At 38.9% G+C, this 15,189-nt stretch overlaps 1 protein-coding gene across 4 annotated transcripts in view; it reads right to left on the bottom strand.

Moving 5' to 3' along the window:
• Nucleotides 1–15,189, bottom strand: part of LOC148425860 (CUB and sushi domain-containing protein 3-like) — a 627,928-nt gene that overhangs the window by 355,198 nt on the left and 257,541 nt on the right. For all 4 annotated transcript variants that reach the window (XM_088410975.1, XM_088410976.1, XM_088410977.1 and 1 more), the window contains exons 28-30: nt 12,640–12,778; nt 7,219–7,406; nt 3,485–3,679 (exon numbers count right to left, since the gene is read on the bottom strand). In XM_088410975.1, coding sequence (XP_088267101.1) covers nt 3,485–3,679; nt 7,219–7,406; nt 12,640–12,778 — 522 coding nt within the window. The remainder of the gene's footprint in view (nt 1–3,484; nt 3,680–7,218; nt 7,407–12,639; nt 12,779–15,189) is intronic.

Genomic DNA, 15,189 nt, shown 5'->3' with positions numbered 1-15,189 from the left:
GTGGCCTATACGACAGTGTAAAGTCACACAAATGTAACAATAAAAGCTGCAGTAACTCAACCCACATTATCCCACCTTCTCTAATTTTTACAAATTTGATAAGAATCCTGCACTGAAGTCATCTACAACTAATTTTTCATCGTTCATAGTCCTTGTTCATACCCCGACCTGTTCATACCCCAACGTGCACAGGTCTGCGAGGGCCCTTTATAGCTGCTTGCAGCTCTAGTTTATTTTATTTTTTTCTTAAACGAGAACATATCACCGGCGATTTCCTTCTCTTTAATCCATAATAGAAGAAGCCTCTCTGTTTTGTTGTTGACCGAGGCCCGTCCCCTGACAAGGAAAGTCTTGCCCTTAGAAGACTTGCTTGCTATCTTAGCTTCCTTGTTATTGAGAATTGTACATATTGCCGAGCGGTTACGGCCATACTCACGAGCAAGGTTAACTATGTGTGCGCCTCCTTCGTATTTTTTTATTATCTCCTGCTTTGTTTCTATTGTCATCATCCTCTTACTTCTTCCTTTACCGCCACTTGCAATTTTAGAAGCCATGTCTAACAGGTAGTTTGCAAAGTCTTCTCAACACACCGACCAGCTGTGCCATCAAGCTAGATGAAGGTGTTCGGCCAATAGCATATTGACATTTCTGTGATTGACAGAAATCACAGAAATGAGGTGGGTGGAGGCGGAGTGGAGCTGAGACCAACCCGCAGAATTTATTGATTTATTTTCTTAAACGAGAACATATCACCGGCGACTTCTTTCTCTTTAATCCATAATAGAAGAAGCCTCTCCATTTTGTTGTTGACCGAGGTCCGTCCCCCGGCAAGGAAAGTCTTGCCCTAAGAAGATTGCCAAGCGGTTACGGCCATACTCACGAGCGAGGTCAACTATGCGTGCGCCTCCTTCGTATTTTTTTGTTATTTCCTGCTTCGTTTCTATTGTCATCATCCTCTTACTTCTTCCTTTACCGCCACTAGCAATTTTAGAAGCCATTTCTAACAGACAAAGTTTGCAAAGTCTTCACAACATTCCTTCCTTCCATTTTTGACTCATTTTCTCTCCTTCGTTGCATCCCGACCAGCTGTGCCATCAAGCTAGATGAAGGCGTTCGGCCAATAGCATATCGGCATTTCTGTGACTGACGTGACGCCGGCCAACAGCATATCCGCATCTCCGTGAGTGAGACCGGGACTGTGAACTTAATCGACCAATAGGATATCGGCATCTCCGTGACTGACACCGTGACTGAAACAGTGACTGTGACATTGTAAGAGCAGTAGCATATCGGCGTTACTGTGACATGCGTGAGCAGTTGATTTCGTTGATGTTTCTAAGCGAAAAAAAATGTACGGACACATTGACCGGCATGTTGTATTGTTCGTAAGACGAAAGGTTTGTGCGTAAGAGGGGTACTAAAAACGCCGCGGTTTACGTTAGTAAGATGAAAAGTTCATAAAAGACCGGGATTCCACTGTATATGTAGCACTTACTATTCTATTTTGGTACCATATTTTAATATGTATGTACAATTTTGATGTTTTTACCTGGGGTTTTACATGCAATAGCGAATTAACATAGGTTTGAATTGCCCGCCATACAGTGAATTTGCGTTACGATCCCAACCGCAGAACGGATTAATCTCATAAACCGGGGGCCCACTGTATATGTATGGGTTAGCTTTAGGGTTAGTTACATACATGTACATATAATTTTACCTGTCCTGCCCCCTTGAGAAGATCTCCATGCCGCCTCTGAACTAAAATGAATTTAACATCTTTGACATAAGGTATTCATCAACACATCAAATTACTGTACTTATGGTTCTTTCATATGTCATTCGTCATATTTAATTTTTATTTCATCCTTCTTAAATTAGCATAAAAGTGGAAGCTCTACCGTTTGCTGTTTTGATAATGACATATGTGATGTAATCAGGGTAAATGTCACAAAAATGACGACAATGAGGAGTGATTAAAACATTACATTATTTACTTTTCAATAAAGTTAATTATTGGGTTACCTGAACATGATTACTCAACAAGCATTTCAAAATTTCAAAAATATGGAATCGTTACATTCTCGCCTCGTGGGAGGGGAATGCTCTAATGTAAACAAACATTGAACGCCTCAATGAAGCATTAAAATTAGAAATTGACATGTTGAAGAAAGTTATCCCACTGACTGTGATTTATATTTGTATTATTTGATGATGTTTGGCTGACATGATAATCTGCTATGAGGTAAGGAAGGGCTAGTACAGCCCTTTTGCATCAAAGTACAACAGATTTGTCAAACCCGGCCCGTTGTGGATGATTTTATCCGGCCCAGCATAAATTTCTGAGCATGTCAAAAAATAAAAACGGGACTAGATTATTTCTATCAAAAGTTATGATTTTTTCTTTAAAAATGCTCTCTCTGGCTGCTAGAGAGCAGTAAATGTGTTAAAAAGCTTACGTCCAGCAGGAAGCATTGACATGAGTTAGTTAATAAGATAGAAATGATAGAAATAAACATTCACAATGTGACAGCTTCATGTAAAAATTAAATCAGTAATCTTGCTTCACCATTCCTTGCTGCTAAACAAGTTATCGGTCAACACAACCTTCCCAAAATGGCACTGTTAAAAAAGAAAAGTAGACACAGAATGCAGAGTTTTCCAGGAAAAATGGACTGAAAATAATTTATTTACAGAGGTTACTACAAAACCAGTGTGCTTGGTATGTAATCAGCAAGTTGCTGTGTTCTAAGAGTTTAATATTCGGTGCCACTGTGAGGGAAAACGTGTGATGACACGAAAATTTGTACTCATAAAATACAGATAATTAAAAGTAATCTGGATTCAAATTAAAGACAATTAATATTGTGCCTAGTAGTTTGATTGGATGTAGCCTTATCTTATTGCCCAACCACTATAATGTTTATTTTGTGTTTCTTTTTTATTTCAAAGCACTATGACAATTACGGTCATAGCACCCACTTGAGTGTGTGGGATGAGTTGGTTCAGGTGTAAAACTTCATTCAGTCAACTGTTAAAATAAAGCATTGTTAACACATTCACCGCCAAATGCAAAAATCTTTTTTTTTTTTTTTCTAATTCCATTGTTTGTGAATAAATGTGTTGTGCTTAGAACAGATCACTTTTCATCCATGATTATAATATGTAGGGTAGGCTACAAATGTAGGCTGAATGATAAAACATAGTACTGAAAAACAAAAGTAAATATTTTGTGTTGACATTCTTTTACTGATCCGGCCCACCTGGGAGCATAAAATCTGGATCTGTAAATGTAAATGTGGCAACACTGCTTTAAACCAAACTCCTACTTTACTCAACCTAAACGTTCATGTTGTTTTTCAGTCAGGGTATACTTGGCTGTGTAAGTGTCCAATGGTTTGATGACTTCTGCTAAAAATGCACATCAAACAGTAGTTTTTGCATCATGAACATGACATATCCAGCTGGAAGCTCTACCTCTCACCTTGACAACTTGGCTTTTTTCTATTCCACTTTGGTCTCTTGCTGTTGCCCATGACACATGTCAGTGTAGAATAGCCTTGCAGTTTGTAGCCAGCCTCACAATGAAATGTTACCATTGATCCCAACTTGTAATCCATCCCAATTTTCGTGCTATTCATTACATTTCCTGGGTCAAAACAAGTCTCTCGCAGTTTGGCTGCAAAACAAAGCATTCAAAATAAGACTTGTGACCAAAAAAAAGCTATAAACATGAGAATATTTAATGCAAATCATGCATCACAAGGGACTGTGACTCAATAAAGTTGTTGTAAAAGCAAACATCAAGACTGATGAGTAAAATGATAAAAGAGAACTGCAATCTGGGGGAAAACAAATATACAGTGAACAAAGTGGAAAGGGCAAGTAATTAATACACTACTGATTTTTGAAGTTTCCCCACTTACAAAGCAGGTGTAATTTGGAAGTACTCTTCGACTATGACGGACAGTATCTAAAACAAAAATCCAGGAAATCGTAGTCGATGATTTTTAAATAATGAATTTGTATTTTATATTTGTATAAATATTTAGTACATCAGACTAAACAGAGCTCAATACTTGATACATAAACCTTTGTTTGCAATTACAGAGATCAGATGTTTACTATAGTGCTTCAACAGGTTTGCACAAAATGCAGCAGGGATTTTGGTCCACTCCTTCATACATAAATCTTCTCCAGGTGTTCATATTGGAGACTGGCTAGGCCACTTTAGAACATTGAGATGTTCCTCCCAGAAGATTTTGACCAAAAAGTTCCACTTTTTTCTCATCAGACCACATGACCATCTTCCATTTTTCTTCTGGATCATCCAGATGATCATGGGCAAACTTCAGATGGGCTTTGACATTAGTGAGGGGAATTAACGAAGAACAATTCCTTTGTTACTGTACTTAAGTAAATTTTGCCCTTACTTTGTACTTTTAGAAGTATTTTTTTTCCTGACAACTTTTTACTCCATATATATCGTACTTTTTACTTGCTACATTTTAAAAAAATATCTCGTTGCTTTTTGTTTTTAAAAATTCACAATAAAAGGCCTTGCTACTTTTCTTTCAGCATCTTTGCGCAAACTACATAAACCATGTTTGACCAATCAGCCTGGCTGCCGATAAATTAAAAAAAAAAAAAACACAGGGACACACAACTGTCAGCGCCACATAACCTGGAGAGCAGAGAGGATAGCAATAGGTAGCCTTTGCAAGAAGCTAGCGTAGAATATGACATGAACACATAAGCCAATTAAGCACAGACTCAAGAGGCTCAAGACGAAGCCATTCAATCTCACCCATGGCCTTTTTTGAAGGATTTCTTTGCGTTCATTGGGGAAGCCAAAACGTCTAACGATCCTGATCATTTCAATCAGGTACTCGAAAGTGAGACATCAAAAATAGGCAACATATGGCTCTCGAGGAACCGGGGTTCCCTACCCCTGATTTAGAGTGTCCAATACATCTTTCATGCATGTTTGTGGAAGCAGATGATTTATATTGAAATAAAGCTGGAGATAATCAAGAAATAGTATGAAGGCTAAGCTAGGCTAAGATACCCTCACTATGGAATATGGCCATAAAAAATTGGAATTGTGATCTTTGAATTGCGAAAAAATACTCTTTTATGGTCCTTTAACGTACATTTCAGAGCTTGTACTTTTACTTGAGTAGTCTTTTGGTTCAGCACTTTTACTTTTTTTCGTATTTAGTTTTTAGTTCTAGTTATTAGTTTAGCAACACTAGGCAAAGTAGCCCTAACATACTGCACATTACTATAGATAAGAATCTAGTTTTTAGGATTGTCTCGTCTTGTGCACCTGCACTTAGTTATTGTACATGTAAAACGCAGAGGATAGTGAGAAACGCAATTTCGATTTGTCATGTATCTGTTGTGATCTCGGGTTGGGTTTTCTGTTTTGGGGGAACTTTGGTTTTCTCAAGCTGTGGGTTTCTTTTTAGTTCTTGTCCTGCTCTCATTTGGTTTCCCTTGTGCCGAGCCTTGTTAACATGATTTGTTTCCACCTGACTGTATACCTGCCCTCCTTGTCATTCAATCACAACTTCCCTTGCCTTTTGTCTATCCCCTGCTGTGTCGTGTCTTCTCGTTAAGTGTGTAGTCTATTTAAGTGCCCAGTTGGCATTCAGTTCTTGTCGGGTCATTGAATGTCTTCCCTCGCTGTCTTGCTGTCGCGCTTCCTGGACACGCATAATTCCCGTGTTGCCTCCCGTTCCTTGTAGCCCCCCGTAAGTTGAGTTTTTGTCTAGCATATAGGTTGTACTTTGCATTTTTTGGTTCATGTTCTCCCAGCTTATGTTTTTGCATTAAACCAGCAATTTATTGAGCCTCATCCCTATCAGCCAGCATTTTTTTGGTTCCACCTTTCCCACATCCCACACCTCCTTACGCCACCATGTCCAGTTGTGACACGATTCCTTTGTATGTTAAGCACATGTGAAGAAATTGACAACAAACTTGACTTTGACATGACTTTACTCAAGTCATTTTTTACATAGGGTAGTTTTAGTTGAACTCAAGTAAACAATCTGTGTACTTTGCCCATGACTGCTTGACATGCGCTGCCTTGAGCAGGGACATCTTGACTCACTGCAGGTTTTTACTAGATGACGGTGGAGTATGTTTCTGATTGTTTTCTTTGACTGTGGTTGTAGCTCTATTCAAGTCATTCAACAGGTTCAGCCATCAGTGTAGTTCTGGATGTTTGGTAAAGCACTTTTACTTTTACTCGTCATATTTTACATAAGGTAGTTTTACTTTAATGACATGTGCTGCCTTGAGTAGGGACACCTAGGCTCACTGCAGGATTTTAATAGATGACGGTGGAGTATATTACTGATGGTGTTCTTTGACACTATGGTCATAGCTCTATTCAAGACATGCACCAGGTCCAGCCATCAGTGTAGTTCTGGGTTTATCCCTCACCATTCTCAAGATTATTGATTCCTCACGAGGAGAGCTCTTCCATGAACGAGGAAGATTGACCATCGTCTTTAACTCCATTTTCTTATTATTGCCTTAACAACTGTCTTCTCACCAAGCGGCTTGCCTATTGTCCTGTATCCCATCCCAGCCTTGTGCAGGTCTCCATTTTTAAACAGCTCTCTGGTATCAGCCATGGTGGAGAGGTTGGAGTTTGTTTGATTCACTGTGTGGACAGGAATCTTGCAGGTAACGAGTTCAAACAGGTGCAGTTAAAACAGGTAATGAGTGGATAAAAGGAGGACTTCTTAAAAATATAACACGTCTGTGGGAGCCTAAATTCTTACTGGTTGATAGGCGATCAAATACTTGTGCCAGGCAATAATATAAAATGCAAGTTAATTATTTAAGAATAAATTGCCTGGGATTTTCTCGGTTTTTGTTTGAAATGCTGTCTCTCAAAGTAGCCCACCAGCATTGTAAGCGGGAAAACTTCAAATATAGATAGATAGATAGATAGATAGATAGATAGATAGATAGATAGATAGATAGATAGATAGATAGATAGATAGATAGATAGATAGATAGATAGATAGATAGATAGATGTATAGATGGATAGATCGATAGATCGATAGATCGATAAGAGCAAGAGAGAGAGAGAGAGATAATCGTGTATGCCGATTACAAAAATCTCATAAAATTGAATCAAACTTGATGCAGTTAATTAAAGCATGTACTGTACAAAAAAGCCACCATCTCCACAGTACCTTTGTACTCCAAATGAAAGCCAGTGTAGCTCACAGAGCCGTCACTACGAAATGCCAAGTACATGTAGTTGGAGGAGCTCCCAATCTTCTCAGGAAGTTTACTATCCTGGAAACTGCCAATCAGATGAGTGGTACTGTCGAGCCCATCATAGATGTATAAAAAGTCATAGTTGGGCTCAATACTGAAGCTGTAAAAGAATCAAGAAAAAAAATCTGATAAAAATATGATGTAGGGTCATGAAAGTTGCAAATACAGGAAAACGTCATAAGGAGGAGATGAAAAAACAGTATTCAACATCGCAACATGAAAATAACGTAAATCAGGGACGTTGTAACACGGTGGTCCACTGTACAATGAAGGATCTCGTGACAACCATTTGGTTATAAGTTTGAAAAAAGACTTCACTATTACTTGACAGGAAACGGGGCTCAGGGCCAATCCGTAGGGGGCCTATTTTCAAAATCTTGACATTTGAACATTTTCAAAACCAAAGCAGCTAGTGACCTAAAATCAAAGCAGGCACCTTAGACATATATGAGTCTCCATTCTAAGTCATTCCCTAATAAAATCTTGATTCTTTTTTTTTTCTTTTTTAGAAGTATAATTTTTTTTAAATAGCTATAACAGCCTCAGATTTTACAGTAGATGCACAAAAATCACCAAATGCAGATATAAGCATCACATATTCAGGAGCAATAACAATTAGTGCAATTTTGAACTTTTGAAGTTTTCAACACCAAATAAATCACTCAATTTTTACGCGAGAAACTTTATACTTGAGGAAAGCATACAGAAACAACTTTACTCAACAAAAGCAAAATTTGCATTTTCTCATCTAAATGCCAAATTATTTAGGTTGAAATCCGATGTCACCATTGTCACAGCATGTCTTGCTGGCTATCTGGCCCTCGTCCTTCAACAATCATTTAGGCCTGTTGGCCTATGATTTGTGGGCCCTGCAAGGTCAGGTCTGAAGCAGCCAGGAACTCCAGCAGGTGCCTGAACTCCCTGTGGCACAGGGAGAGAAACCTCACCCTTGCACTCCTTCTTGTCCTCCCCGATGTGGCATCAGTGAGTCCCACAACGACATCCAGAAGGACGCCATGTGGGCCATAGGAAGAGCTCGCTGCTTCAATTGTATCCCAGCGAGGCCATCGACCAATTAAGGCAGGAGGTATCTATTCCCGCCCCAACTTCCACATTTAGTTTGTCCAAGAGACTAGCGCCGATCTCAAGCGATAAACATACGAGGAAGAGGCTCACCGTTGCTCTTACCTCTCATCTCTTACTAAGGTTTCTTTTGTAAAAAAATGGAATTTCAAGTTTAAACTGTAATTGTTATCATGTTTGCTACAGCCTTAGTTAGATTTCTGAGCGCCACTAATATGACCACTTTATGTACCCCAAGGCAGCGCAGGTCTCAATCAGAAAATACGCTGGTGAGAAGAGGAAAGCGGCTTGACTGTACCATTGGAAATCGCTTACCTAGATTGCTTTTGAAATAAATTGGAATGTCAAATGTTAACTGTCATTTTTATCCTGTTTGCTACAGCCTTCCTTTAATTAGACTTCCGTGCATCCCTAATATGACCACGGCTGAGACTACAGCTAATTGTATGGGGAGGGAACAGATTTACATAATTTTATGCTCTGCTGTAGTATTTGTTATAACTATATATGTATGAAGACTTCACGTTTAATAAAATTCAGTACTCACTTAACACATGCATGGAAATTACATGTGTTGGGGGGAGGTGATGGTACTTTGCGGTTTTTCACTCATCACAGGGGGTTCTGTTCTCCATTAACTGCGAAAAACGAGCAATCACTGTACTGTATTTGAAACAAGTTATGTCACACGGGAGGTCAACACTCCAGTGCGTTTACGTGTAATCGGAGAAACTCCAATCAATTGACAGAATGTATAGTATTACTCTGATTTATTTACACTCAAGCATGCTCCGCACACTGAAGAAGATTTAAATTATATTGGATTTAGTGGAAAGGTTTTGAATAGATTTGCATCTACTATGATATGATATTTCTTTCTACTTTCTAATGCAGAATTTAAGAGGAAACAGGATGAAATCATCAAGTTTTATTGCATACATGCAGGCAGAACTTTCTCTAGAGCGATTCGTCAAGGATTCGAGGTAATTACAGTATTATATAAAATAGTACATTGCGTCAAAGCGAGGATTAAAGTGCACTTTGAAAACTTACAAAAAATGGCAAATTAACTTTACGTTGAAATAGTTTTGTAAAATGAATGATAACTGCTCATTGTTTTCTTTTTTTCTTATTTAATTTTTTTCTTTTAACCAAGACTTTAGTTTTACTTTCCTATGTGTCAAAATTCCGGGATTTATGGATTTATTTACGAGAAATTTCAACTTAAATAGCTCCTTATTCTGTGCCCGCCGCAATGTTGGATTTTGTATCGACACACAACAGCGTATGCTCAACGCCAAATTTAAGTGGAAACATTACAAAATCATCAAGTTTTAGTGCATACAAGCAGGTAGGTGTTTATAAAGCTAAATATTGTAGTAGGTAGGAACTTTCTTCCTCCATACTGTATTGAATTTTACTGTCGAAATTGTTTTGTGCTGTCACTGATTTGCTGGGAGAGACGTCTTGCATAATAGTTTTTAGATGCTTGTGTTGCTGTCCTGTCCGAATGACTTCACTTTGCATGCTTCATACTTCACAAAAAACTTTATTGGAGCCAGAGAAGACGAGGACAGTCGAATTCTTGAGCCAGAAGGCACTGGTGCCTACCTCCATCGAGAAGCAGATCAGGATCATTATGGCTGTCGTCAGCCCCAACATAGTCGCCGGGCTGAGGGTGCTCGCCAAAACCACAGGCATGGAGGATCATAAGAACATGGCTGATGTTCTGGAAATGTTCCAGAGGAGGATCTCAGTGATGAATGTGCGCGGGCAGGGGGAGGATGTGCGCTGGAATGACAAGTACCGCTGCGTGCTGAGGCAAAGTGCAGGAGGTGACAAGAGCAGGGCAGGAAGACATCAAGGACCAGGCAGGCCACAGCAGAGGAGAAGGAGGATGATGACATAATCTTTGGCTAAGCTTGCCAGGGAGCTGGTCGACCCCCAGTCACAACCATCGATGGACGAATTGCTCCTCGCTGTGGTCGACAACTATGCTGGCTACCTGGCCAGGAAGGTCCAGGCCAACTCCTCTGTGGCTCAGTGCTGCAAGTAAGAGCTTACCCCGCAGAAAAAGATAAGAGATTGTCAGAGAGCTAAAGAAGGGCAAGCTGCCCTCTGTGATTTTTGACGCCATAGTTGAGCTGGTCGATAGGGAAGAGCTGGAGACGGGTCGGGGGGTCCTGAAGCAGCATTCTCTTTTCATGGCCCACATGGCGTCCTTCTGGATGTCGTTGTGGGACTTACTAATGCCACATCAGGGAAGAAAAGAAGGAGCTCAGGGTGAAGTTTCTCTCCCTGTGCCACAGGGAGTTCAGTCACCTGCTGGAGTTCCTGGCAGCCTCAGACCTGGCCAACACCATCTTGCCATAGTACATCAGCAGGTCCGTCTTCAACTGTTTTCGTGCTAACTTCTCCATGGGTATAACTTTAGAAGCAAGGAAGAACAAGGCCTTAGAGCCGCTGACCGGCAGGAGGAGGAGCAGGGTCGAGGGGTGTCAGCCACGACAGCCCAATAACAACGAGAGCCTTTAGGAACCCCAGGTGGATGTAATCCACCCCGAGGACCTTGCCATCAAGGAGTTTTTTGACCAACTCGGTGACTTCAGCTCCAGAGATGGGAAAGCCCACATCAGAGTTTTTCAGACTCTTACTCAGGTCACCGAGTTGAGGTCAGCAGCGCCTCATCTACACTGTACACAGTGTTAATGGTGCATTGCTTTCCCTTCAGAGAGGTGACATTCCATGTCCCAAGAGGTTAGCTTATGTAGCGCCAAGGTCCCCGCCTTTGGCTGGTGCCTATCACAGATCGCACCCGACCCATATGGCCCCTCCCACAGATGATGAGCCCATGGAAAGCTACTGCATACAAAAGAATCTTTTTTTCCACTGTATATAAAGAATACATCAGAATGTTTGGCATTGGCTTAGTGGTAGAGTGGTCATCTCCGAGCTGATAAGCTGTGGGTTCGATCCCCTGACCATCGTGACCACGTCAAAGTGTACTTAAGCAAAACACTGAACCCACAGTTGCTCTTGAATGCTCATCAGTAAGTAAATGACTAGTTAGTGTAGAGCACTTTTGAGTACTAAAGGTCAAAAAGCACTATATAAGGGTCATTCCAGAATTGGAGAACATTTTTGTTTCAAAATTCTTGAAAAGTCAACTTCTACTTTTCTGATTGTTTGCTACATATTCATCAGTAGTAGGTAATCAACTATCATTGCAACACTTTTTATTACGCAATTTTATGAACAAATAGACAAATTTACTCTCATCACAGTCACAGTGTTGCAGTAATAGGGTTGCAATCTGTGCAAATGTGAGCTTTTTCTCAGGGAGAGAAATTATTTGTTTAGTTTGCTGTTACTACTGTCCAAGAGGACAAACTTACTATGTAAATAAGAAAGAAAGAAAGAAAGAAAGAAAAAAAAATATTGTTTTAAGCTGAGTATATGCATTTCATATGCTTTGTATTGTATTGTATTGCATTTATATAGTAAAAATTGGGTAAATATAAGCTATTCTTTTGGAAAGCTGTTTGATGATTTCATGTCCAGCGTATCACGTGATTAAGCTTTTTCTTCTTATTTTACTCCACTAAAAAGATTATGGTAACAGCATTGCATGCAATTTGTGGGACACATGTTCCATTAGTAAGAATTATTATTTTAAATGTTATGGTTACTAAAACAAATATTCCCACAATTGCAAGAGACAGAAATGAAACAAATTATACCGAGAAAATGAAATTTAAATTCCATTTGAACAGTTTAAATTGAGATTCAATTTGGTCATTACAGGGTATGAGACAAGAGAAAATATAATTTTAGTGGGTTTTCCACACGTATTAAGTATATTTAAAACTATTTTCAAGAAATACTTTCTTTTAGCTTTTGTAGATTTGGTCTCAGAACATGTAAATTTACTCAGAAACTGCAAGTTTTAGTATTGTTTAAGTAGATTATTTAAAATTTGCTGGATGGGATGTAAAATGTCCTCCAATTCTGGAATGACCTTTAAGTGAAAGTCAATTTACAATATTACAATAAGTACTTATTGCTCTTTTACCCAAGGTCCTAAAAGAGAAAATTATTTGACGTAATTGCCCAAAACTGTCATTGATAACTTAAAATTATGTCCTGAAATTTATGCAGACCAACTGTGACTCAATAACACGTTACCTACTGTAATTTGGGAATGTGTTATTTTAGTGAATTCATGGGCAGTGAAGCAGATAAAGGGGTACCTGATAAAAGCCAAGGAGATGACATAGTCAGAGTGGACAGCAATAAGCCAATTGCAGTCTTTACTGTGTGGGTAGGGGTGTGGATAGTTTGGTGAAAGGATGAATCCCGTGGATCCAGTGACATTCCCCCCACATGGAGCTGTGACAGAGTAGAGAAAACATTGAAATCATAATTAAATTTGATGTAAAAAGACGAAAAAAAATCTGAGTCACACAACATGAGCTTTTAACTGCATGAGGAAGACCAATGACGTGCATCTCTCAAATAACACATCCATAAATCAATCTAAGATCTATAGCTTAACTTCACTAGGGTTGCTGGCTTGTTGGTTCCTATCCCAGCTGTCTTCGAGCAGTAGGCGGAGGACACCCAGGACTGGTTGTCACAGAGACGGACAACCATTCTATGAATTCTCCCAAGTGCCACTCTGCATCTATATATGTGCGTGTGTGTGTGTGTGTGTGTGTGTGTGTGTATATATATATATATATATATATATATATATATATATATATATATATATATATATATATATATATATATATATATATATATATATATGTGTGTGTATATATATATATATATATACATATATATATATATATATATATGTATATATATATATATATATATATATATATATATATATATATATATGTATATATATATGTATATATATATATATATATATATGTATATATATATATATATATATATATATATATATATATATATATATATATATATATATTTATATATATATATATATATGTGTGTGTATATATATATATATATATACAGTCAGCCCCCGGCTTACGAGCACCCTGATTTGCGAACAATTCGCCTTACGAGCGTGGATCAGGGAGATTTTTGTCCTCCGCTTACGAGCAAACCTCTCGCTTTACGAGCATTCCGACAAACCAGCCATTGAGTATGAAGAAATGTTCTCGCCTAACTGCGTCAACATATTCAGCAGTTGCGTCATCTGCAATCATTGACGGATACTTGTGGCGGTAACATGAACGCTATTGGTCTAACAACCTCACACTGACTGTCTCACTCACGGTGTCTAAATATATTACCATTTAAGTGTAGTGTTTGTACAGCTAAAGGGAAAAACAGCTGACATGAAATTAAATGTGCCGATTGCAGGACAAAGAATTGTCATTGGTTTAAATGTGTGTTTTTTTTTAATTAATTGTCAATACATTCCAACCGTTTAAAAAAAAAGTGCGAATAATTATCAGTCAGTCAAGGACACGCCAATATGCTATTGGTCGATTTAGGTCACCCGGTCTCACTCACGGAGATGCTATTGGCCGGCGTCACACGTCAATCACAGAAGTGCCGATATGCTATTGGCCGAACGCCTTTATCTAGCTTGATGGCACAGCTGGTTGGGATGGAAGGAAGTAGAGAAAACCCTGACTGAAAAAGTTACTGTGACACTGTAAGACCAATAGCATATCTGATTTACTGTACTGACTTCGAGCATTCATCTCTGCTCATCTCTGCTTATCTCAGCCCAAGCCACGTCTTTCCAAAGGTAAAAGTCATTTTTCCTTGGTATTTGTTATTTAATGCAAATGTACAGTAGATTATGTCACTCAATATTAATATATGTATACAGCGTGATGATTTTACCTAAGGCTTCTGCGCGCGTAGCACACGCATTCACGAATTAACATGGGTTTGGATTGCCCGCTATACGAGCAATTCGAGATACGAGCGTAGCCGCTGAACGGATTAAGTTCGTAACCCGGGGGCCCACTGTATATATACAGTATATATATATATATATATATATATATATATATATATATATATATATATATATATATATATATATATATATATATATATATATACACACACACACATTCATCCACCATCCTTTTTCGGCCGGAGAGAACACACGCAGGCTTGGGGGAGAACATGCAAACTCCACACAGGAAGGCCGGAGCCAGGTGGATTTGAACCAGGACCTTTGAACTGTGAGGCGGACGATAAATATATATATATATATATATATATATATATATATATATATATATATATATATATATATATATATATATATATATATATATATATATATACTGTATATCCCGGGTGTTACTTACGTGCAAACCTTTCGTCTTACGAACTTTCGTCTGACATGCCGGCCATTGTATTAGTTCAGATATTTTCGCTCTGCTGCGTCTACAAAGTCAATGGATTACGCTAGTCACAGCAACGTTGAACGCTCTTACAATGTCACAGTCACTGTCTCAGTCACGGTGTCAGTCACGGAGTCAGTCAGAGAGATGCCGATATGCTATTGGTCGATTAAGGTCACGGTCTCGGTCTCACTCATGGAGATGTTATTGTCCGGCGTCACGTCAATCACAGAAATGCCAATATGCTATTGGCCGAACGCCTTTATCTAGCTTGATGGCACAGGTGGTCGGGACGGAAGGAAGGAGAGAAAATGAGTGAAAAACGGAAGGAAGGAATGTTGTGAAGACTTTGCAAACTTTATCTGTTAGACATGGCTTCTAAAATTGCTA

The sequence above is a fragment of the Hippichthys cyanospilos genome, chromosome 3, assembly GCF_059441005.1.
Source record: "Hippichthys cyanospilos isolate Australia breed blue-spotted pipefish chromosome 3, RoL_Hcya_1.0, whole genome shotgun sequence".
NCBI classification, from domain to species: Eukaryota; Metazoa; Chordata; class Actinopteri; order Syngnathiformes; family Syngnathidae; genus Hippichthys; species Hippichthys cyanospilos.
Note: the sequence above shows the minus strand (reverse complement) of the source record. Positions and strands in the feature narration are given on the sequence as shown.